Raw genomic sequence first — 24,575 nt, forward strand, 5'->3', positions numbered from 1 at the left:
TCTTGTTAATGTAAACACATCTATCTTGACGCGGTACACTTCCGCCCCGTCACAATAAAAGCCTCAGGTCTGTCATTGCGGTGTGTGTGTGTGTGTGTGTGTGTGTGTGTGTGTGTGTGTGTGTGTGTGTGTGTGTGTGTGTGTGTGTGTGTGTCCGTCCTCCTCCGTCCGTCCGTCCCTGCCTCCCTGCCTTCCCGGACCGGTACCGGCTCTACTGCGGCTGCACAGTTCCGTTTCCTCAGCTTCTGGAACATTCCCGGGTTTTTACTGCAGCCGTGAACGGAAGCGTCACCATTTTAATGCGAGAGTTACACTTGACAGCGAGCTAACATTAACTAGCTAAATCCAGCCGCTGAACCGCGTCAAGAAAACACGGACTTTAGTACCGAACAGGATCCAGTGTTCACGGAACCGGTTTTGAAGAGCGGCTCCTGTGTTCCCAGACCGCAGCACACCTGTGCGCATCATTCGGCTTCAGGACCTGACCTCTGCGGGATGTGGACTCCAGGATCCAGACCTGGACAAACCAGAGTCCGCTGAAGTGGACTGGTGTTAAACCGATCTTAAATCTGCTCCAGAGTCCAGAACCATGAGCGCCCAGGGACCGGGACCGGGCCGGAACAGGATCCCGAACCGGGACAAGCTGAGCGCAGAGGATGAGGCTCTGAACCAGATCATACGGGAGGTGAGTCCGTTCATCGATACTGTCATCGATCACGTTATTGGTTTGTAAGTGAGTCACTACAATGATGACGATCAATAATCAACATTTACATTTAATTAATTCTTATTTAAACTATATTAACATCAAGTAAAATCACAATTTTGTCAATAATTGATTAATAATAATCAATTTATTATAACTTATCATAATACACTTATTTTTAATTTATTGTAACAATTGATTAATAATAATAATCAATTATTACAATAAACTAATAATAAGTTTATTGTTCAATCATTTTAATAAATATTTATTATTGTAACTTTTCTTACAATAATAAATATGTGTGTGTGTGTGTGTGTGTTGTGTGTCAAACACAAAACACTCATTGTTATGTTAGACCTACACTCTGGGAGGGGGCGGGGCTATTTCAGTGATGATCAACTGTCAAACTGGTTCATTCACATTCACTGTGATTCATCCTTTAATCCAGTCATTAATCTGGAATGGTGTAAACTCAGAGGTATGAAACCCGTGGACCTCAGGTCACATGTGGCCCTCTAAAAGATTTGGTGAGGCCCTGGACTTAATGAAAACATGGCCCGGACTTCCTCATAAACACAGTGTGTGTACATCTGAAGAACATGTATAAAAACAGGTTCAGGATCAGACTCTGATGGAGATGGGCGTGTCTCAAGTGACATTCCTCCTGTGTGTGTGTGTGTGCCTCAGCTGATAACAATATTGATGAAGGAGTCAAATATTGATTTATTATTGGAAAAGTGATGGTTTTGAATCATGTGGTCAACTGTCAGCATGCTGATTGATTGATCTGTGTGTCTGTGTGTGTGTGTGTGTGTGTGTCAGGCAGAGGCACGGCTGGCAGCGAAAAGAGCAGCGAGAGCCGAGGCCCGAGAGATTAGGATGAAGGAGCTGGAGAGACGGGAGAAGGAGGTGAGTGACATCATCACCAGGGTCTACATGGGCCGTTTCTCAATACTCAAGTAAGCAAGTATGTACTTGCTTACTTGAGGACATGAGGACACACCCACAGTTCATGTGACAGTTAGGATATGCCCGCAGCGCGGTGACACATTCTGACAACATCTGGACGACAAAATCCACGATTCAGTGGATCCACACTAAAAAAATCCAGACTTCAGAGGATCCACACTTCAGAGTATCCAGACTTCACAGGATCCACACTTCAGAGGATCCAGACTTCACCAGATCCAGACTTCACAGAATCCACACTTCACAGGATCCAGATTTCAGAGGATCCACACTTCACAGGATCCACACAATTCAATTCAATTCAATTTTATTTGTATAGCGCTAAATCATAACATACATGATCTCAAGGCACTGTACATAGACAACATCAAGGAGAGCAGAGACACACAACAGTTCACACAATGAGCAAACACTAGGCATCAGTGGAGAGAAAAAACTCCCTCTTAACAGGAAGAAGAAATCTCTGACAGAACCAGGCTCAGAGATGTGCGGTCATCTGCCTCGACCGGTTGGGGTGAAAGGAAAATGGGGGACAGTGGAGAGGTGGGGGACAGAAAATGGGGGGAGAGAAAGGACAAGAGGGAGATGAGGGAGAGACAGAAGAGAGAGAGGGAGACCAGCAGCAGATACACAACAACTGTATCAGGTTACAAGTTTATACAGTTACCGATATCGACATTTTAATTACAAAATAATAATAATGGTGACGATGAGCGTAGCCTCGAAAACTGGATCTTGATCCCGCAACCTGCATGATGAGAATACAGAGAGAGAGAGAGAGAGGGAAGGAAGGAAAGACACAAACTAGGGAGAGAAAGAGACAAGGTTAATGACATATAAAAAGTCATAATCAAATGCTGAGTGTGAGAGAGTGAATGTGCGTGTACCACAGGAAAATCCCCCAGCAGTTTAGTTCTATAGCAGCATAACTAAGAGATGGTCCAGGTTTCCCTGAACCAGCTCTAACTATAAGCTTTATCAAAAAGGAAAGTTTAAGTTTAAGTTTAACTTTAAATACAGAGAGAGGCTCCGCCTCCCGAACTATCATTGGAAGCTGGTTCCACAGGAGAGGAGGAGCCTGGTAACTAAAGGCTCTGCCTCCCATTCTACTCTTACAGACTCTGGGAACCACAAGTAAACCTGTATTTTGTGACCTAAGTGACACACAGCTATATTTATCAAGGAGGCCGGATGAAATAAATCAGGTTGTTCAACTCCAGGAATGTCACATTGTCACTTTAGATGACATCACCATGGCTTCCAGTTCCACTGTGAGGAACCTTGGAGTTACTTTTGACCAGGAAATGTCTTTTTTCCAGAACAGCCTTCTTCCACCTGCGGAACATTATGAACATTAGAAACATTCTGTCTTTACAGGATGCTGAAAAACTAGTTCATGCTTTTGTTACATCTAGATTAGATTACTGTAACTCCTTATTATCAGGATGTGGGTTAGGGTTAGGGTTCCAGCAAACTTTTGCCACATGACTGCTTGTTTTCTTCTTTGTTCTCAATTGTACAGCGACCTTGGGTTTCGTGAATGGCACTCTATAGATCTAAGTTATTATTATTATTATTTATTCAGAGGATCCACACTTCCCAAGATCCACACTTCACAGGATCCACACTACACAGGATCACACACTTCAGAGGATCCACACTTCATAAGATCCACACTACACAGGATCACACACTTCAGAGGATCACACACTTCAGAGGATCCACACGCCACAGAGACTTCAGAGGACCCACACTTCACAGGATCCACACGCCACAGGATTTAGACCCTGGAATGACACACGGCTAACAGGAAGTGATGATGTCACATTATGATGAGATCTTTAAGTAAAGTCATCGATGACAAATGATTCCTGTTTGAAGAGAAATAATTAATCGATTCTGCTTTACATTGATGGAACTATTAATCTAGTAATCTATATAATTTATGTAATCTATATAATCTATGTGATCGATGTAATCTAGTGATCTATATAATTTATATAATCTATGTGAGCTATATAATCTAGTAATCTATGTAATTTATTTGATTTATGTAATCTATATAACCTATGTGATCTATATAATCTAGTTATCTGTATAATCTCTGTGATCTTTTTGGAATGAGGTCAATCAGGTCTTTTGAATGTTTCCTTCACAGTGAAGGTTATCAGTGTAACCCTGGTTCTCTGAAAACAGGAAGTGATATCCCTGTGTGTGACAGCAGCAGCAGTGCATGATGGGAGGTGTAGTTGATCATTAAAGTTAGGGTTGATCACTTCCTGTGTAGTGATGAGCTGCAGGTCAAAGGTCAGACTGTGTGTTTGGAGGATTACATGTTGGTGAGTAAGTGTAAGACCTTTTCATTTTTATTATTTAGTCTGAATGGATTAGGATTAGGATTATCATTATGTTATTGACTGAAACTGTGACATTTCAAATGTTTAATTGAGCAAACTTTGAAAAAAAAAACCCAAAGATTTCACATGAAATAATCAGATGATCACATTATTACCTTGTGTGTGTTTGTGTGTGTGTGTGTGCGTGTGTGTCTGTGTCTGTCTGTCTGTCTGTGTGTCTGTCTGTCTGTGTGTGTGTGTGTGTGCGTGCGTGTGTTTGTGTGTGTCTGTCTCTGTATGTGTGTGATGGGTTCATGCAAATACAGACCCTATCTCTGAACTTTGACCTCCACATTCACACACACACACACACTAACACACACACACCTCCATGTTGCTCATCACTAATGACGTCAACATAATGTGACAATGTTCCACACATTAGTTACTTATGAACTAACTATAGTCAGAGAATATAATTTAATCTGTATTTAAATAAACACCAATCTGACCTGTGACCTCTGTGACCTCTCTCTCTCTCCTCCTTCAGTTTGTTTTCCTGCTCTGCACAGTCCAGGTGGGCGGAGTCTAACTTCCTCTTTTCCCCCCTCTCTCTCCTCCTCCCCTCCCCTCTGCTGTGGTGCAGAGATATTATGGTCTGGATAATAAGTGGGGTCACATTGAACAGTGGATGGTAGGGAACACACACACACACATACATATGAATGTGTCAGATTAGAACAGATTATTAACATCATGTAGAGAAAATAATAAAAATGTACTGACTCATGTTTTCATGAGTTGTTGCTATGACAACCAGCTGTCAATCAAACCTGCTACACTTTTACATCTGATTATTTACAAACTGTGGACATTGATCCTCCTCTCCTCTCCTCTCCTTTCCTCTCCTCAGGAGGACAGTGAGCGTTACTCCCGTCCCTCTCGGAGACTCACCTCGGTCTGTACCTTTACCACTTCCTGTTTCCTGTCTCTGCTGATGACACAGTCTTTTTGTGTGTGTGTGTGTGTGATGATGATGATGAAGAATGTTGTTGACAGGTTTCTGATGACGAGGAGAAAATGTCTGTGGGAAGTCGTGGAAGCTTCAGGGTTAGTGACACACACACGCGCGCACGCACAGAGACACACACACACCATCTGTGACATCACTTCCTGTGATCTCACTAAATCTTCATCTTCACTAAACTTTCTGACCTTTAACCTTTTCTAACGAATCACCCACTTTCCTGCTTGTCACCTCTGTCCCCGCCCCTCTGTCACCTGACCCCTCCCCCTGGTATGTGGCCCCACCCCTTCAGCCCTCAGATTATAGCAGCTTCCTGAGCTCCAGCTCTCGAACTTCTTCCAGGGCGAGTTCAGCTCGAGCGAGTCCAGTGGTGAGGCTCTTTCTCTGGGCTCAGTGTCTGACTGTGTCCCCCTGTCCTCTCCGGTTCTACTGTCTGTCTTTATTCAGTCTCCATGGTAATGCTCAGTGTGTGTGTGTGTGTGTTTGTGTGTGTCCAGGTGGAGGACAGATCTGACAGAGACTTCCTGGACAAAGTTTGGTTTATTTTTTAATCATCTTTTAAAATTCACTTAATTTACTTTGAAAGTAAATTGCTCACCTGAAGTTGGCTCCTCCTCTTCCTGTCAGGGCTCCAGGACCGCCTCCACTCTGTCCACTGCCACGCTGGCGTCTCTGGGCGGGGCCTCGTCTCGAAGAGGAAGCTGTGACACATCCTTCTCTGTGGAGACGGAGGCGTCCATCAGAGAAATCAAGGTAATGATTGATCAGTGATTGGTCGTGATTGATCGGTGATTGATCAATGATCGTGATCGATTGTGATTGATCAGTGATTGATTGTATTGATCAGGACTCTCTGGTGGAGGCGGAGGAGAAGTATCGTAGAGCCATGGTCTCTAACGTGCAGCTTCACAGCGAGAAGACGGCGCTCATGTATCAGGTGGACACTTTGAGGGCGGAGCTTAATGATATGGAGGAGATGTTGTGGGAGGCACGGCGACAGTGTGACGTCACCGCTAAGGTCAGAGGTCACACACACACACACACACTTTCCTCGTCAAAGGTAATCAAATGTAAAGAAACGTGTTCTTGTTTCTTCAGGAGTTTGAACGAGAACGACAAAATCACACTGTTACACAATTTACTCTGAAACACATGAGAGACGCTGAGAGAGAAAGGGAGGAGCTGCTGACTGTGAGACACACACACACACACGCACACACTCAGACCGATATCAGATATCAATATCGGTTTGGGACATCTCTACTGACGACCGTGTGTGTGTGTGTGTGTGTGTGTGTGTGTGTGTGTGTGTTGTTGTTGTTGACGGTGTGTGAACACAGGAAGTGTGTGAGCTGCGTGGGAGGAGCACAACACACAGACAGGAAGTGAGTGACCTGCAGGAGGCGCTGCAGTGGAAGGAGAAGAGGATCATGGTACGACACAATACAACTTTACAACATTAGTGTTACTGTGTTCACTAACCTTTTGCTTCCTTCTCACCTTCCTTGTTTCCTTCTCACCTTCCTTCCTCATGTCCTCGTATCCTGGTGTCCTTCCTTGTGTCCTCAGGCCTTAGAGCGGCACAAAGACCTCTGTGATGTCACCGGGCTGAAGGTCAGCTGACACGTGTGATGTCTTCACTCTGCTCATTATTGATTATTGATGAACTGGTTTCTCTGGAACAGAAAGAGGGTGTGGTCTCACCTGACGCCGCCCCCAATGGTGAATTGGAGAAGTGCACGGATCAGGAGGCATGTCCTGGTGTCAGGGAGAGCATGCTGGGTAAGAAGCAGTCAAACCAGTGGTTACCATGGTAACGCCCACCTGTGTCTGTGTGTTTGTGTGTGTGTGTGTGTGTGTGTGTGTCTAAGACTAAAATGGTTTCCGTATCTTCGGTAAGTGTCGACTTCTCTTGCTAACGTCGTGTAAAATGATGTTCCAGGTGAAGCTGGAGCGCAGCGTCCAGCAGAGGACACCACAGGTCCACAGGATGAGAGGAAGGACACCACGTGTCCACAGGACGAGAGGAAGGACGCCACGTGTCCACAGGACGAGAGGAAGGACGCCACGTGTCCACAGGATGAGAGGAAGGACGCCACCTGCAGGACATTTAAATGTTCAGTGAATCTCAGGACACTTCAGCCCGAGAGCTTCACATCCACAACCCAACCAGGATCTTCAGTTGCCATGGTAACTGCAGAGGACCGGGTCTTGACAGGAAGAAGCAAACACAACACCAGATCAGAGTCCAGACTCGTTCCACCACAACCTCAGAGAGAACTCCTCCAGGACTACGAAGAACCTGACGCTCCAAAGCCACGGAAACTAAAACCAGACACGGCGTCCGGTTCTGTTGAAGACTTGACTCAAACGTGTCGGTCTGTCGATCAACAGAATCCAGAAGAACATGGAAAAACCAGTAGCGATGATACGGATGATGAAGACGGTGTGGGACAGTCTGAAGACGAAGACCGTGAAGGACAAAATCCTCAAGTTCTTTGTAGAGATTTGAAATCAGCAGAAGACAAACACGTGACCTTCAGTGGTTTCAGCTGCTCCGATGGTGGTGATGAACCCAAAAACCAGGAGCCTGATTGTGGACCAGAGGAAGGAGAGGAGGTGAAGAACCAGAGGATTTATGAAGAAGAGTCTCCTCTGGTCCAGAAGACAAATCTAGAACTTATCTTTGAAAATCAGAACCAAACACCACAGTCTTCAGCTGGATCACTGTTTGTCCATGAGGGGGCGCTGAAGGACTGGACTGGTCTCGACAAAATGATTCAGAGCATCCTCAGGCAGTTTCTTCAGAATCAAAGTTTTGTGGCTGAGATGAGGAACCGTGTTCCTGAACTCACAGGATCTGTGAACTGGAGGATTCCTGAAGGACAAGACATGGATATGAGAACCCAAGCCAAAGTTCTGGATCAGCAGGGTCTACAAGACCACACCAAACCATTAGCAGATGGAGATCAAACCCAGGATCCTGAAGGTTCAGTCTCAGCAGTGATGGAGGACCTCGTTTCTGGGGATCCATCAGGTACTGGTTCCATCATTGACCGAGAAGCTGCAGGAAGAAGGTCAGAGGTCACCTTCAGAACACCTTCAGAAGATCAGAGGAAACAGGACCCTGACCTGACCCCGGGTTTCTGCTGCCACCGGTTAGTTTTTGTCGAGTCATACTTTGCTGAACCCTTTGAGAGCAGAGCAGAGGATTGTGGGTCAGATCAGGAGACAGTGGATCTGGATCAAGAACCGGAGGAACCAGCAGGAAGTCCTGCTGAAGGTCTACAGCAGGAACGACATCAAACAAACTGTTGCCTTCATCACAGGTCAAAGGTTGTGTTTCCTGTGAAGAACAGGAAGCAGAAAAATGACTGTGACATTTTATAAACTGATCATGTGGCTGATGATGTCACTTAAATTCACACACACATACTAAAGAGAAGGGGGCGGAGCATTGTATGTAATGTCAGTTACTCACTCTCGTCAACTTAGTGGACAAATAATGTGCAATAAAATCTTCAAACTTCAAGAATTCACGTTTGAATCTTTAATTCACTTCAAAATCATCGTTATTATTGATTTAATTATGTGTGTGTGTGTGTGTGTGCATGTCTGTGCGCGCATGTGTGTGTGTTGCAGAGCTACAGCTGAAGAAGCTTGTCGATGAACGGCTGAATTTACAGGATGAGGTGAATCTTCACTCACTCATCAAACTACAAACCCTGTATTGTGTGGTTTGACCACCGGGGGCGTGTCCACGTTAATGAACATGTGATGTGTGTTGGACAGGTGAGACACCTGAGGACTCAGCTGAACACTGATGCAGTGCAGCAGCCACAAGGGGGCGACGTTGTAGACCTGGACCTGCAGAGTGAGTGCTGAAGGTCTTCTTCTTCTGTGGTTCTGGTCCCAACCCGGTCCTTGTCTCATGGTTCTGGTCCTGACCTGGTCCTGGTCCTGACCTGGTCCTTGTCTCATGGTCCTGGTCCTTGTCTCATGGTCCTGGTCCTTGTCTCCTCAGGAGACACTAACAGACTCATCAGTGAACTCAAGTTCAGACTGGTCAGGTGTGAACAGGAAGTGACTGTTCTGCAACATAACGTAAGAACATGTTTTTTATTGATCAACTCTTCACTTTGATTCACACTTAAGCTCCTCCTCTTCCTCCTCAGGTCATCCGTCTTGAAGGTCAGGTGACTCGATACAAGTCGGCATCAGAGAAGAGCGAGATGTTGGAGGACGAGCTGAAGGTGGAGAACAGGAAATTGCAGAGAGAGGAAAGTATCAGGACTGACTGTCTCTGTGTCTGTCTGTCTGTGTGTGTGTGTCTGTTTGTCTGTCTCTGTGTGTGTGTGTCTGTCTCTCTCTGTCTCTGTCTGTCTGTCTGTGTGTGTCTGTCTCTCTCGTGTCTCTCGTTTTTTGACTTCACGTCTGTCTCTCGTTCTTTGACCTCACGTCTGTCTCTCGCGTCTCTCGTTCTTTGACTTCACGTCTGTCTCTCGTTCTTTGACCTCACGTCTGTCTCTCATGTCTCTCGTTCTTTGACCTCATGTCTGTCTCTCATGTCTCTCATTCTTTGACTTCACGTCTGTCTCTTGTGTCCCTGCAGCTCAGAGCGGCGTTGGACCGTGTGGACGAGTTGGACGCATCCAACAGTCACCTGATCAAGCGTCTGGAGAAGATGAAGTCCAACCGCAGTGCTCTGCTGGCCCAGCAGTGAGAGGGGGCGGAGTGCACAAGATGGGACTTGAACCAGACCAGAAACATTTCCATGGCAACAAGGAGGGTCATGTGACATTTAGCAGTCGTTGACATTAGGGGGCGTCGTCCTCCTGTAACTGTTCATTCATCAATGATTAGCACTTTGCATAAGCCCCTCCCCCTGAATAAACAGGGTGTGGCCATGGATGAAGAGTATTAATCAGTTATTGATCGTGTACTGACACTGGCGATTGGTTGAAATGTCTCGTCTCTGATTGGACGACGGTGAAGGTTTAATCTCATGGTGTCGGGAATGAACGCGCGTCCTCGTCCGTCCTCATGTGTCCTTGTGTGTCCTCGTCCGTCCTGTGGACATATTTGTTATTTTGATCACTAGTGAGGTTGTGAATCCATATTTTAAATCTGGGGCTTTTATTGTGAAGGGGAACAACAGGAAGTCTGTGGTAGGTGTTTGTGTCTCATTCCAGGTTCTGGACGTCTCTTAGTGTGAGACATGTCACACCTTTTTATTATTCTGAAAAGTGATATTATTTTTAAGGATAATTAGTTAAGTTAAGTAAAGTAACAGGAAGTTGTAATTGGAGTCCAGGGCTCTTATTTTGAAGGCTGGATTGAAGAGGAAGTGGACTGAGTTAAGACAAAAAAACTTCTAAAGTAAACAATGTTTTTGTGAAGTTCACTCGTTCATCATCATCATCATCATCACTGCTGAGACTGAACCTTCAGGATCCTGGGTCTACAGTATATACATGTGCATACTATATATGTATCCATGTAGGTACATATATGCAGCCTTAGGAGATCACAAGCCAGCCGGATAAATGCAGAGGGTTGTGTCAGGAAGGGCATCCGGCGTAAAACTTGTGCCAAAACCAAATATGCGAATCGAACCTATGACGAACCTAGGCCCGGGTTAACAACGACCGCCATTGGTGCTGATAACCTACAGGGTAACAGTGGAAATTGGGCTACTGTGGGTCGAAGTCGAAGGAGGAGAGGAGGAAGGCGGGTTCAGAAAGAGAGAGAACAGAGGAAAGGCAAGAGTCTGGGACTGAGAGTAGGGACTTTGAATATTGGGACGATGACGGGAAAAGCTTGAGAGTTGATTGACATGATGCAGAGAAGGAAGGTGGACATACTGTGTGTCCAGGAGACCAGGTGGAAAGGTAGCAAGGCGAGAAGCTTAGGTGCAGGTTTGAAGTTGTACTACTATGGTATTGATAGGAAGAGAAATGGAGTAGGGGTTATCCTGAAGGAGGAGTTTGTTAGGAATGTCCTGGCAGTGAAAAGAGTGTCAGATAGATTGATGAGTCTGAAGCTTGAAATTGAAGGTGTGATGTTAAATGTTATTAGTGGCTATGCCCCACAGGTGGGATGCGAATTAGAGGAGAAGGAAACATTCTGGAGTGAGTTAGATGAAGTGATGCAGAATATCTCCAGAGGTGAGAGAGTGGTAATTGGTGCAGACTTCGCTGTGAACCATGAAGTAGCAGAGATTAGTAAACATGAAGTGAGGGCGGCACTGAAGAGGATGAAGAATGGAAAGGCCGTTGGTCCTGATGATGGAAGTGTCTAGGAGATGAGGCAGTAGAGTTTCTGGTTAGACTATTCAACAGGATCTTAGAGAGTGAGGGGATGCCTGAGGAATGGAGAAGAAGTGTGATGGTGCCCATTTTTAAGAATAAGGGAGAGGGTAACTATAGAGGAATAAAGTTGACGAGTTATGAAAAAGAGTAGTGGAAACTAGACTGAGAGCAGAAGTCAGCATTTGTGAGCAACAGTATGGTTTCATGCCTAGAAAGAGTACTACAGATGCAGTATTTGCTTTAAGAACGCTGGTAGACAAATACAGAGAAGGTCAGAGGGAGCTGCATTGTGCCTTTGTAGATCTGGAAAAAGAGAGAGGAACTATGGTTCCTGATGACGAAGTCTGGAGTGGCAGAGAAGTATGTTAGACTGGTGCAGGACATGTATGACAACTGTGAGACAGCGGTGAGGTGGGACAGAGAAGTTCAAGGTATGAAGGTTAGTCGCAGCACGACAGAAAAAAAAATTACTTTTTTGATATTGTCAGATACTGATACTTGATACTGACAGCCCACCACTGTACATACTATATATGTACACATGTATGTACATATATATGTATATATAATATACATGTATGTTCATACATATGTATATATAATATACATACTATATGTGTATATAATGTACGCACTATATATGTATACATGTATGTACATACATATGTATATATACTCAGTGTTTGGAATAACGCCGTTTAAAAGAACAGCGTTATTTTTTCACTAACGGGGTAATCTAACTAATTACTTTTCCCGTCGTTACAGCGCCGTTAACGTTACTGGACGTAGAATGTGGTGCGTTACTATGCATTGATTGAATAAACTGTGTAATCCGAACACACCCCTGGCTCACAGCTAGTGAGGAGGCGGGTTAATAACGAGGTAAGCGATTATGATTGGCCAAGGCAGAGTCACACAGCAAACCTTATGACCTTCCAGAGGCTGTTGTCAAGGTAAGAGCTAGTATTTCTTCAAATACATTGAATACATAGTCCCATATATGAAATCAAAGTAAAATGAAATGTATATCTCTTAGCTCATAATGTGTAATGCTGTATGTCTGTGTGTGCGTGCGTGCGTGTGTGTGTGTGTCTCATTTCAGGCAATCAAAACAAAAGTGAGACTGCCATCTTGGCTGCGGTGACACTGCCCAGATTTAAACTACGTCGGCTGCGGACACAGGAAAGGAAGGACAGCACCAAGGCAAGTCTGCTGGCGGAGTGCCGGAAAAGTGCCCAAGATGAAGACCAGCCAACAGGTACCATCACACCAACGCGCAGCCTCAGCACCGACTCAGCCATACAGGATGAATTCTTTTCATTTCATTTGAGGAGGAGGACACCTCGGCTTCTGTGGAAAGCCAAGTCGCTGACTATTTAAAATCAGGAGCACAAGGGATGGACACTCCTAACGGATTCCCACTAATAAAGAAAATTTCACTCAAATACAATGCAGCCACTCCATCCAGTGCCCCAGTGGAGAGACTATTTAGCCTGGGGAAGCTGGTCTTCACCCCAAAGAGAAACAGGCTGACAGACTAGAGGTTTGAAATGCTGCTGCTTCTTAGATACAATCAGTGGTTTGAAGGGTAGGCTACATGGGTTAGTCGGATACACGACGGACACATGAATAGATGAGTGTTTTAGAAGGAGTGTTTGGATGGGTAGATGAATATCTAGGAGCTAAAGTTCAATCTTTAAAAGCACTCCATCTTGTTAAACTGTTTACTTTTTTTAATGAAGATAAAGAAATACAGCAGCCTATGTCTTCCAGACTTTTTATCTCAGATTGTTAGAGTTTGATTTATTTAATTTGCTACAGTTACTGCAAACACACTTTACATTATTTAACTGTTTACCTCTGAAGAAAATACTTGAAGTACAGAATGTCTACTTTTGTTGTGAACAAAACACTTGGAAGTACAGGTTTTTTACTTGACCAGTTGTCTCAGGTTGAGAGAGTTTGATTTAATTTGCTCGAGTTAAATGCACTTTATATGGTGTAACTGTATAATACTTGAAGTAATAATAAATGATAAACATCTTGCTGTCTGTCGATGTGCAATAAATATCAAAAGTCTGTTCTACTCATTTCAAATGACTTGTGAAAACTGCACAAAAAAAAAATCGAAATTTTTTGACATATAGCAACTTTATGCAAATAGTTACTTTCCCTGTTAGCGAGTTACTTTTATTATAGAGTAATTTAGTTACTAACTCAGTTACTTTTTGGAACAAGTAGTGAGTAACTATAACTAATTACTTTTTTAAAGTAACATTCCCAACACTGTATATAATATACATACTATATGTGTATACATGAACATACATGTATGTATATATATATATGTGTATATATATATATATATACACACACATAGATGTGAGTATTTGTTGTTGCAGTACCACGAGTGGCCACTGGGAAAAAGTCTTCAACGCAGAGTGGGCGGAGCTTCATGGGCTTGCGTCGCTGTCCTGTGACGTCTACGCCGCGCGCCTCACACATGCTGCAATGACTGAATTTCCTGTTCATTTCTTCGATTGTTTGTGATAAACATGTCGGTTTTTCACGACGAGATCGAGATCGAGGACTTTGAATATGACGAGGACACGGAGACATATTACTTCCCCTGTCCCTGCGGAGACAGGTTCGCCATCACTAAAGTACGTGTACCCGGAGCTAACGGCTAACAGCTAACAACCGCCAGTCTCCACTTGACAATCCTACACATTTTACGTCCTTAAAGATGATTTAACGTTTTAATTTAAATTTCACTTAATCTCGTGGTTTAAGTGTTTGGGAGAATTCGGCGGTGATTTCACGTTCGTCAGATCGTGTTAATCTGCTGCTTGTCTATGACACAGTTTTTAAGCCGTAACCGGATGAGTTAATCCTGTCATTCATGTTCTATTTTAATGATCGTTTTATGCTTTTTATTAGTTTACAAGTGAGTCACGTGGTGTGGCGTCACAGGTCGTAGTAAGTGATGAATGAATGAGTGAGTGAAGTGTGTCCCTGTGTTCATGTCCTCTTTTCCTCAGGAGGACCTGCAGAGTGGAGAGGACGTGGCTTCGTGTCCCAGCTGCTCTCTGATCGTCAGAGTCATTTATGATGAGGTGAGTCACTGTACGTGATGCTGATACTGTGCGGATATGATGCTGATACTGTGCTGATATGATGCTGATATGATGCTGATACTGTGCGGATATGATGCTGATACTGTGCTGATATGATGCTGATACTGTGCGGATATGATGCTGATACTGTGCTGATATGATTCAGTTTAGGGATGCACCGATATGACTATTTCCGCCAATTCCGATATTAATATTGCTGCTATGGCCGATAACCGATATCTATCGATATCGATATATGTTTTAAAAAAAGTTTCTGAGATGATAAAAGTTTGTACAGAATGAAAATCATGCAAGCTGAATTTTTGAATGTCTTCCTTTATTTTCAGAACATGTTTTACCTCCAAATAACAAGGTCACATAAGACACAAGTAACCAACTACAAGTAAAGGTTTTTAGAAACCTTTACCACTTGTAGCAAGTGTGTAACTAAATGAAAGTACAGTTTAACTCCCTCAACTCACTAAACTCCTGTGAGAAAGTTTGGATCATAAATTACAAACATGAACATAAATAAAAATAATACCCTGCCAAAGTTACTGTAACCGCGATAAGGGCGTCTATACTGGGTACGTAAATAAAGTCAACAACCCTTCCTCCCGGCAACAACAACCGCGCCACTTCCCTTCACAATAAAACTACACAACAAATATGAGAAACAATACCTGACAAGCTCTACTAAGAGCTGCCATAATAAAAGAAAACATGTTAAAATACTTTATCAAACTTGCCAGTATTCATGGCAACCAGATATTTATTCAATTGCAAAACATCGGAAAAGTAGCGGCGACTTGGCAGGTTGTTGCGGGGTTCAATATGCGCTATCAACCGTCGGAACCCTCGGCTGGTCGTCAAGAGCAATCATTTCCATTACCTTGATCGTTATTGCCCTGGCCACTGTCTTCCTTTGGTCGAGTCCCAGCTGCGCTGCTTTCTTTTTGTCTGCTGCCTAATGTTACTAGCGTTAGCTTCCTGCCGTTGTTTGTGTACTTCAGGGTGACGGTTTTTCAAATGACATAATCAAATTTGTGGTATTGAATGACTTGACGTGGAACCCTCCGCGCATTACCTCGACTTTGCAAGTGTTGCATAATGCTTTTTACGTATCTTCTATTGACACCCTGAAAAATCGCCCACACCGCTGACATTCTCTCTCCTCAACACACACACACACACACATCTTGTGCTGCACTTGCGCCACTGACACTGTCATATGCCCAAACAAATGTCACATGGTCTCCCCTTCCCGACACACAAACAGCAATTAGACGGGTATAAACATCGGTTGTTAAAATCGGCGCAGTTTTACTCATTGGACCGATGCCGATATATTAAAAAATGACGAACATCGGCCGATAACAATATTAATGCCGATATATCGTGCATCCCTAATTCAATTCAATTTTATTTGTATAGCGCCAAATCATAACATACATGATCTCAAGGCACTGTACATAGGCAACATCAATGAGAGCAGAGAACCCCAACAGTTCACACAATGAGCAAACACTAGGCATCAGTGGAGAGAAAAATCTCTGAGAGAACCAGGCTCAGAGGGGTGCGGTCATCTGCCTCGACCGATTGGGATGAAAGGTAAATGGGGGACAGAATGGTGGGAGAAAGGACAAGAGAGAGATGAGGTAGAGACAGAAGAGAGAGAGAGAGACCAGGAGCAGATACACAACAACTGTATCAAGTTACAAGTTTATAAAGTTACTGATATCGACTTTTAATTATAGCACAATAATAATGGTGATGATATGTATGATATGGATAGCCTTGAAAACTGGATCTGAATCCTGCAACCTGCAAGATGAGAATACACAGAGAGAGAGAGGGAAGGAACGAAAGACACAAAAGACGCAAACTAGGGAGAGAGACAAGGTTAATGACATATAAAAAGTCATATTCATACCCTGAGGGTGAGAGAGTGAATGTGCGTGCACCACAGGAAAATCCCCCAAGATTCAAGTTTTTATTTGTCACATGTGGATGTACAAGTACATCCCCAGTGAAATGACTTTACAACAAACCCCACTGTGCAGCAATAAACTAAAAATGAAAATAAATTTAAATTTAAAACCCAGTTTTGCAAAATAAATAGCTATGTTATATTATTTACATAAATTATAAGTACACAAGAAACATATTGAAACACATTGCACATGTACATAGCAGCAGTATGAATTTAAATATGTGTGTGTGTGTGGGGTGAATGGGTTGAGTGTGTGGGGGTATGAATGGGTTGAGTGTGTGTGTGGGTGTGTGTGGGTGTGTGTGTGTGTGTGTGTGTGTGTGGAGGGCTGAGTATTCATGTGGGTGGTTGAAAGTTCAGCATCCTGATGGCCTGAGGTAAGAAGCTCGTCCTCAGCCTCTCTGTTTTGGCCATGCAGGAGTGGAGACGTTGGCCAGACGGCAGCCACTGGAACAGTCTGTTAAACGGGTGGTGAGTGTCCTTTATGATCCTCCTGGCTCTGCTAGTGCAGCGCCTCGTGTATATCTCCTGCAGAGTGGGCAGGGCTGTCCTGGTGGAACGTTCAGCACAGTGGATCACTCTGTGGAGAGCTGTCCTGTCCCTGGCAGTGATGCTGCCGGTGAGCACAGATTCCACTGCTGCAGTGTAAAAGGTTCTCTGCAGCACTGAGGAGATCTTGAATTTCCTCAGCTGTCTCAGGTGGTACAGGTGCTGCCTTGCTCTCTTTACCAGGGTGGAGATGTGTGGTCCAGGTTAGGTCCTCGGAGATGTGGACACCGAGGTACCTGTAGCTGCTAACTCTCTCCACCGGGGTCCCGTAGATCCTGAGGGGGGTGTGATGTCTCCGCTGCTTCTCCCTCCTGAAATCCACAACTGTCTCCTTGGTCTTAGAGACGTTCAGGTCCAGGTTGTTTTTCTTGCACCATGTCGACAGTGCATCCAGTCACCACAGGGACAATATCATCTATAAGCTTAGCAATGAAGTCCGTCACCACTTCCACTAAACAGACTGACGTCATCACTGGGGGACTCCTGGAACATGTTCCAGTCCAGGTCGCACAGTGCGTCCTGCAGTGTGGCCTCACTGTGGAGAGAAGATCAAGGAAAGCATGGCCGAATTCTGGGAGAAGATGGAAGGGGTGACAGTGGAAGTCAAAAAGCTCCAGGAGTCATGACTGAAATAAAGATATAAATATAAAGATATTCCTCGCATCACACCAGTTGTTATTTGTCATGAAGCACATGCCTCCCCCTTGCTTTTACCAGATTCCTTGGTCCTGTCCATGCGAAACAGGGAGAAAGTATCTGCAGGAACAATGGCGTGGTCTGGCACAGCGGGAGTCAGCCATAACTCTGTGAAACAAAGAACATTGCAGTCCCTTATGTCCCTTTGGTAGCGCACACGGGCCCTGATCTCGTCCAGCTTGTTGTCCAGGGACTGGACATTAGCCAGCAGAATACTGGGCAGCGGTGGACGGTGTGCACTCGCTCACAGTCTGTTGCGGCCCTTCTTCCCCAATGTTATTTCCTGCGTTTCCCGTGAGGTGAGGGTCCATTGTTTGTGGCCGCGTCCCGTAGGATCTCCTTCGGCCAGGTAGAGCATGAGTGTTTAATCCCTAAAATCTTGAGTGGAGATGTCCCTGCAACACTCGGAAGTAAACTGCAGTCATAGACTATCGTTTGCAGGTTTCTCTGAACCAGCTCTAACTATAAGCTTTATCCAAAAGGAAAGTTTGAAGTCTAACTTTAAATATAGAGAGAGGCTCCGCCTCCCAAACTGTTATTGGAATCTGGTTCCACAGAAGAGGAGGAGCCTGGTAAATGAAGGCTTCTGCTTTTACAGACTCTGGGAACCACAAGTAAACCTGTATTTTGTGCTATTAGGGTGATAGGGTAAGACTAGGTCTTTCAGGTGTGAAGGGGCCTGACCATTAAGTGCTTTGTACGTGAGGAGGAGGATTTTAAATTGAATTCTAAACTGTGGGTGGAGCCAGTGTAGAGAAGCTAACACTGGAGTTATATGGTCTCTCTTTCTAGTTCCTGTCAGAACTCGTGCTGCAGCATTTTGAATGAACTGAAGGATTCTAACAGACTTGTTAGAACATCCTGATAATAAGGAGTTACAGTAATCTAATCTAGATGTAACAAAAGCATGAACTAGTTTTTCAGCATCCTGTAAAGACAGAATGTTTCTAATGTTCATAATGTTCCGCAGGTGGAAGAAGGCTGTTCTGGAAATGAGTTTTATGTGTGAATCAAAAGACATTTCCTGGTCAAAAGTAACTCCAAGGTTCCTCACAGTGGAACTGGAAGCCAGGGTGATGTCATCTAAAGTGACAATGTGATCAGAAAGTTTTTCTCTGAGGTGTTTAGGGCCGAGTATAAAAGTTTAAAAGTAGAAAGTTACAGGTCATCCAGGACTTAATGTCTCTGAGACATTCCTGGAGTTGAACAACCTGATTTATTTCATCCGGCCTCATCGATAAATATAGCTGTGTGTCATCTGCATAACAATGAAAGTGTATGTTATGCTTTCTAATAATGTTCCCTAGAGGAAGCATATATAAGGTAAAAAGTATAGGCCCAAGCACTGAGCCTTGTGGAACTCCACAATTGACTTTTGTTTGTAGTGAGACTTTATCATTAACATGAACAAACTGGAATCTATCCGATAAGTATGATTTAAACCAGCAGAGGGCAGCACCTGTGATACCAAGAGTCTGCTCCAATCTCTGTAGTAGATAGATTAAGAATAAGGCTTTCAAACGATGAATATCCTGGTTTGGGTTAGGGATGATGCTGACATTGTGCTGATATTATTATGATATGATGCTGATATTATGGTGATATGATGCTGATATTATGGTGATATGATGCTGATTTTGTGCTGATATTATGATGATATGATGCTGTTATGGTATGTTGGGATTGAAACATGGTGTTTGTGTTTCAGGACGTGTTTGTGTCTGGAGAAATCATCGACGCTCCTCGGCACTCGTCGGAGAACAAACTGGAGCTGCTTCAGTCCTGATTTATTCACTTTTTATCTAAACTGCTGCTGTTTATTATTATTATTATTATTATTGTTGTTATCATGCAAATAAAATAACCTACTTATTTAAAATCAATGTTAGTCACCAGTCTTCACTTAAAAAAGCTCAACTTTTCATTGTGATGTCTTTTAAATTGCTTTTATATGAGATTAAAACAGATTTTCTCTACTTAATCTCTTGTTTTCCGTGTTTTTGGAGAATTCGGCTGGGATTTCACAGTTTAAGCTGATGGTGGCGCTGTGTTGTCATTTCGAGAGGATTTATCTATCATGTATATTTCACAGTTTAAAAAATGGATGCAAAATGAAAACACAAGAAAGAAATCATTAAGGGGATAATCTGATTAAATTTAGGATTACGTGTCAAGTTCACAGATCAAAGACAAAGACAAAAACAGTCAATTTTACATGTAGTTTTAATAAAGTAAAAATCAATCAAAGTTTCCCTTTAAAAACTGACTGGATTATATTTGAACTCTGATCATATAATCCAGTGAAAATGCTGTTTTTTTAATAATTTAAACCAAGTTTCTGTAATTTTTCAGCTTCTTAAATGTGTTTGAAAACAAAAATAATTTTTAATCTGTGACGTTGATCAGTTTTTTTTTTTATCACCAAACTGGATGATGAAAATGATCAGAGCTTTAGCCCCTCCCTCTTCACTTCCTGCCCTCAGCAGCGAGGAGGACGGCAGCGGTTGCATCCTGAGCCTCGTGCAGCAGCGTCGTTGCCCTCTGCTGCGTCTGAAAACAAAAGGTGAAAGGTGAAAGGTCACGGACCACAGAAACAGATGCAGGAGGAAGAGGACGCTCACCGTGGCGATGAAGATGTCGTCTGTGACATCTTTGAGGTTGATCATGACGTTGAAATATGCACCGTAAACCGCCGTCTCCAAGGCTTTGGCTGCCACCTGCAGGCCACGGGGGGAATAGCAGCTCAGATTAAATTATATCTGTGTCTTAATCCAGACTCTGGATTATTTCACCTGAGTGTCTCACCCTCTCACCTGAACATCAGACTTGCAGGACACGTTGCCGTGGACGACCATCTCTTTGAGCGGTGACCACAAATCATTGACCTTCTCTGCCAGAGCTAATGGGACGCTAACGGCTAACTGAAGGGCGACCTGCAGCGCTGCATCTCTGCTACACACACACACACACACACACACACACACCTGTCAGTCTGTGTGCGTGTGAGTGTGCGTGCGTGTGGGTGTGTCTGACCGACCTTTGAACTTCCTCTGCCGTCGTCTTTGGCATCTTCAGCGCCGCCTACCACAGAGAAAATGTTTAGTGACACAGAGACTGTCCCCCAGTGTTGGACGTGTCCTCACCATGTAGCCGTTAAAGACGCAAGCGTCCTCGTCCACCGTCCTCAGCAGTTCGTTCATCGCCTGATGAAACGGAGGAATGAGACGTCTCATGGTCACGTCCAGGTTCTCAAACTGTCTCTTTCCGTACGTCATCTGTCCCACCATCGCACCGAGTGCCGCTCCCTGCAGGACAGAGACAGCAGCGTCACAGACGTCCCCACAGACACACAGACGGACAGACAGACAGACGTACCAAAGCGCCGACAGCAGCAGAAACGGATCCTCCGCCTGGAGCCGCCGTCCGAGCGCCGACGCTGAGGACGAAGCGTCTCAGAGACAAAGACGCGAGACGACAGCTGTCCTGAGACGACACCATGTACCTGCACAGTATTCACACGTTCACAGGTACAGTATTCACACGTTCACACGGTACAGTATCACAGTATTCACACGCTCACAGGCACAGCACATCACATTCATCACAGGCACAGTATTCACACGGTACAGTATTCACACGCTCACAGGCACAGTATTCACTTGTCACGTACAGCATATTCACACATGTACAGTATTCACACGGGCACAGTATTCACACGCTTCATGTACAGTATTCACACAGGCACAGTATTCACACGTTTACATGTACAGTATTCACACGTTCACAGGCACAGTATTCACACGTTTCATGTACAGTATTCACACGTTCACAGGCACAGTATTCACACGTTCACATGTACTCACTCGATGATTCTCTCCCTGGGGTTAAATGGACTCAGTGAGTCCAGACCCAGTTTACTGATCACCTGACAACAGACAAACACACAGGTCATGTGACTTTGCAGCAGTTGTGACCAACAGTGTCGTCATGACGACATGTCAGCTGACCAGTCGGACTTTGTGCTCCTCCTCCAGGACGAACAGCTGATCTTTGTGGATGTAGAAGTCTGCGCAGTCGAGCAGAGCTCTGAGCGGAACCAGCCCAACGATCTGAGAACCTACCACGGGCAGGTTCAGCTCCTGGATGGACAGACAGACAGACAGACAGACAGATGTGACCCTGTGTTTGTCTTTCATGACATGATGTCATGTGACCTCTGCTGTTGACCTCTGACCTCCGCCTCCCTGCAGATTTCCTGGTAGACGGTGTGGACAGGTGTCCTCTCATAGTCCAGGATGTTGGTGGACACCTGAGCGAGGTTGGACTCATCCAGGAACCAGCCCAGACCCTGGACCTTCTCCAGCCGCCCGGGCTGAGACACACAAACAAACTCATCAACACACACACACACACACACACACACACACAGGTGAGTCCCAATGGATTAAAGTCACACTCCCAGCATGCACCTGTCCTCTGCCCCGCCCCTGCTCCCTGATGTCCAGAGCGATGCGGTGCGCCTGCTCTTTGGTGGCGATCAGGTTCACGTTGTAAGCGATCAGGAACTTGCGAGCACCGGTTACAGTGGCGCCCCAGGACGGAATGAAGGAGGCGGGGCCAAAGTCTGGCATCCACTCGTCACGCTTGAGCTTTAGCAAACACAAAATATGAAACATTTGTGTCTGCACTGACAGGAAGTTTGCCCGCCACAATAAAAGCATGTTACCTTCTCAGGTAAAGCTTCGTACTCTCCAGCTCTCACTGCTGGAAGACTCCGCCTCCTCTCCTGACGAGCGGCTTCTCCATAAAGATAAACTAACAACACGTGTGTGTTGTTAGTCTCTGTTCAGAGTCACGTTTAAATAAAGTTAACATTCAAAATCTCTGTTTCTTACCGGGGACGTTCAACATGTCCGCCAACTTCTGTCCAAACACCGACGCACAGTGGACACAATCATCCATGGAGACGTTCTGCACGGGGATGAAGGGACAGACGTCCAACGCTCCTGTACGAGGGTGTTCACCTACACGCACACACATCTGCCTGAGTACGCAGTCCCGCCCCCTCTCACCTGAGTGCGAGGCCCCGCCCCCTCTCACCTGAGTGCTTGGTCATGTCGATGAGGCTGAAGGCCCGGCGTGCTGCGTTCAGTGCCGCCTCCACCACAACCTCAGGAGAACCAACAAACGTGAAGACGGTTCTGTTCGTGGAGACGCCCGAGTCCACGTCCAGCAGAGAACACGCGTGTGTCCCGGAGATGGACGCCGCAATGGCATCGATCACCTGACCGCACACACACGCACACACACAAGTTAAAATTCAATCTGCTCCTCACAGAGGTCAAAGGTCAGTGGTTCAAACAAATTTGAGTTTAAAGATTAATCTCAGTTTTCATCGGAAGACCAAAGAAAACCACACTGAACCAGATTACTTAACATAATCTGATTACAGTCACAATGAAACAGATTATATGAGAATGAACTCAGATTCAATATCAAGATATAATCAGATTGAATTTGAAGATATAATCAGATTAAGTGTGAACATATAATCAGATTAAATATGAAGATATATAATCAGGTTAAGTGTGAATATATAATCAGATTAACTGTGAATATACGTATAATCAGAAAAAATATGAAGATATATAATCAGATTAAGTGTGAATATATATAATCTGATTAAATGTGAATATGTATTCAGATTAAACGTGAATATATAATCAGATCATAATCAGATTAAGTGTAATCTCTTCTCACTGACCTCTTGGTTCCGTCCCTCAGAGAAGTTGGGGACACACTCCACCAGCTGAGTCATGTCTTGGTCTGTCTGTCCGTCTATCTGCTCACTGAACCTCAGTCTGAGTTAAGAAAACACACAAGACTCCGCCCCCTGAGGATCAATCATTCATCCTCTGACTCCGCCCCCTACAGGACAAACAGTGCCTGTTTCATCATGATCGCAAACAAACACATACACACACACACACAACACACCGATAAAAAGGTCAAAGGTTAAGGAGACTTCTGTATGATCAGAAATAATCAGCTGTTTGTTGTTTACACATCAAAGTTGTTTCTGCTGGCAGGTCAAAGGTCAGGTGTCAAAGGTCAGGGGTCATCGCCAGCTACAGCCAACCATTTGTACAAAGTTTTATTGTATTATACTACTACACAATACTACTACATACACTTAATACTATACACTTTTTTGTCTAATTTTCTCACAAAAAAGTCATACAATACTATGACTTTTTTGTCATAGTATTGTATGTCGTCTAAAATGAGACAAAAAAGTCATAGTATAGTATGTCGTCCAAAATGAGACAAAAAATAGTAGACTATGACTTTTTTTAGTGATTTTGAACGACATACTATACAATTACTTTTTTGACTGATTCCGGACAACATACTATACTGTGACTTTTTTTAATGGGTTTTTCGACGACAAACTATACTATTATTTTTTTGTCTCATTTTGGACAACATACTATACCATGACTTTTTTAAGTGATTTTCGACGACATAATATACTATGACATTTTTTAAGTGATTTTCGACGACATAATATACAATGATTTTGGACAACATACTAAACTATGACTTTATTTAATTGATTTTGGACGACATACAATACCATGACTTTTATGAGGGAATTTGGACAAGATACAATACTATGACTGTTTTGACTGATTTCGGACGACATACTATACTATGAGTCTATTTTGTGATTTTGGACGACATACTATACTATGACTTTTTTGAGGGATTTTGGACGACATACTATACTATGACTTTTTTGACTGATTTTGGATGACATACTATACTATTACTTTTTTGACTGATTTTGGATCACATACTATACTATG

The 24,575-nt window shown here is 44.0% G+C and overlaps 3 protein-coding genes across 8 annotated transcripts; 2 read left to right on the forward strand and 1 right to left on the reverse strand.

Moving 5' to 3' along the window:
• The first annotated feature begins 150 nt into the window (after positions 1-150).
• LOC122761021 (leucine-rich repeat flightless-interacting protein 2-like) lies at positions 151-9,952 on the forward strand. Of its 5 annotated transcripts, XM_044016231.1 has the most exons (18): positions 151-685; positions 1,532-1,618; positions 4,661-4,708; positions 4,928-4,972; positions 5,074-5,124; positions 5,334-5,411; positions 5,539-5,574; positions 5,669-5,794; positions 5,889-6,059; positions 6,140-6,232; positions 6,382-6,474; positions 6,611-6,655; positions 6,727-6,823; positions 8,684-8,733; positions 8,834-8,915; positions 9,066-9,145; positions 9,217-9,321; positions 9,654-9,952. In XM_044016231.1, the coding sequence occupies exons 1-18, from the start codon at positions 590-592 to the stop codon at positions 9,762-9,764; spliced, it is 1,494 nt and encodes a 497-aa protein (XP_043872166.1). In that variant the 5' UTR covers positions 151-589; the 3' UTR covers positions 9,765-9,952. The 5 variants fall into 5 exon arrangements, with proteins under 5 accessions (XP_043872166.1, XP_043872162.1, XP_043872163.1 ...); XM_044016227.1 differs by lacking the exons at positions 8,684-8,733; positions 8,834-8,915; positions 9,066-9,145; positions 9,217-9,321; positions 9,654-9,952 and adding an exon at positions 6,984-8,573; XM_044016228.1 differs by lacking the exons at positions 5,334-5,411; positions 8,684-8,733; positions 8,834-8,915; ... (1 more) ...; positions 9,217-9,321; positions 9,654-9,952 and adding an exon at positions 6,984-8,573.
• A 3,854-nt stretch (positions 9,953-13,806) lies between these two features.
• On the forward strand, positions 13,807-19,687 carry dph3 (diphthamide biosynthesis 3). Its single transcript, XM_044016224.1, has 3 exons — positions 13,807-14,015; positions 14,394-14,468; positions 19,415-19,687. Exons 1-3 carry the CDS (start codon positions 13,908-13,910, stop codon positions 19,490-19,492), a joined length of 261 nt encoding a protein of 86 aa, XP_043872159.1. The 5' UTR covers positions 13,807-13,907; the 3' UTR covers positions 19,493-19,687.
• A 224-nt stretch (positions 19,688-19,911) lies between these two features.
• ftcd (formimidoyltransferase cyclodeaminase) lies at positions 19,912-23,636 on the reverse strand. Of its 2 annotated transcripts, none has more exons than XM_044016223.1 (14): positions 23,471-23,636; positions 22,807-22,990; positions 22,602-22,730; positions 22,433-22,521; positions 22,176-22,355; positions 21,941-22,078; positions 21,714-21,845; positions 21,570-21,631; positions 21,082-21,208; positions 20,850-21,011; positions 20,744-20,787; positions 20,520-20,655; positions 20,328-20,423; positions 19,912-20,256 (listed from the first exon to the last, which is right to left on the reverse strand). In XM_044016223.1, the coding sequence occupies exons 1-14, from the start codon at positions 23,522-23,524 to the stop codon at positions 20,173-20,175; spliced, it is 1,617 nt and encodes a 538-aa protein (XP_043872158.1). In that variant the 5' UTR covers positions 23,525-23,636; the 3' UTR covers positions 19,912-20,172. The 2 variants fall into 2 exon arrangements, with proteins under 2 accessions (XP_043872158.1, XP_043872156.1); XM_044016221.1 differs by having other exon boundaries at positions 20,520-20,658; positions 23,471-23,634.
• Positions 23,637-24,575: the final 939 nt, after the last annotated feature.

This window comes from Solea senegalensis, unplaced genomic scaffold, assembly GCF_019176455.1.
Source record: "Solea senegalensis isolate Sse05_10M unplaced genomic scaffold, IFAPA_SoseM_1 scf7180000014306, whole genome shotgun sequence".
NCBI lineage: Eukaryota > Metazoa > Chordata > Actinopteri > Pleuronectiformes > Soleidae > Solea > Solea senegalensis.

What these genes read in the sequence shown, in the direction of transcription:
- LOC122761021 (XM_044016227.1), top strand. Translation starts at nt 590, where the DNA reads ATGAGCGCCCAGGGACCGGGACCGGGCCGGAACAGGATCCCGAACCGG. An exon ending in CAGCTCGAGCGAGTCCAGTG is followed by an intron (nt 5,412 to 5,538) that starts GTGAGGCTCTTT and finishes GTGTGTGTCCAG; the next exon opens with GTGGAGGACAGATCTGACAG. An exon ending in TGTCAGGGAGAGCATGCTGG is followed by an intron (nt 6,824 to 6,983) that starts GTAAGAAGCAGT and finishes ATGATGTTCCAG; the next exon opens with GTGAAGCTGGAGCGCAGCGT.
- dph3 (XM_044016224.1), top strand. Translation starts at nt 13,908, where the DNA reads ATGTCGGTTTTTCACGACGAGATCGAGATCGAGGACTTTGAATATGAC. An exon ending in ACAGGTTCGCCATCACTAAA is followed by an intron (nt 14,016 to 14,393) that starts GTACGTGTACCC and finishes TCTTTTCCTCAG; the next exon opens with GAGGACCTGCAGAGTGGAGA. An exon ending in TCAGAGTCATTTATGATGAG is followed by an intron (nt 14,469 to 19,414) that starts GTGAGTCACTGT and finishes TTTGTGTTTCAG; the next exon opens with GACGTGTTTGTGTCTGGAGA.
- ftcd (XM_044016221.1), bottom strand. Translation starts at nt 23,524, where the DNA reads ATGACTCAGCTGGTGGAGTGTGTCCCCAACTTCTCTGAGGGACGGAAC. An exon ending in AGGGGCGGGGCAGAGGACAG is followed by an intron (nt 22,079 to 22,175) that starts GTGCATGCTGGG and finishes TGTGTGTCTCAG; the next exon opens with CCCGGGCGGCTGGAGAAGGT. An exon ending in CTGCTGCTGTCGGCGCTTTG is followed by an intron (nt 21,012 to 21,081) that starts GTACGTCTGTCT and finishes TCTGTCCTGCAG; the next exon opens with GGAGCGGCACTCGGTGCGAT.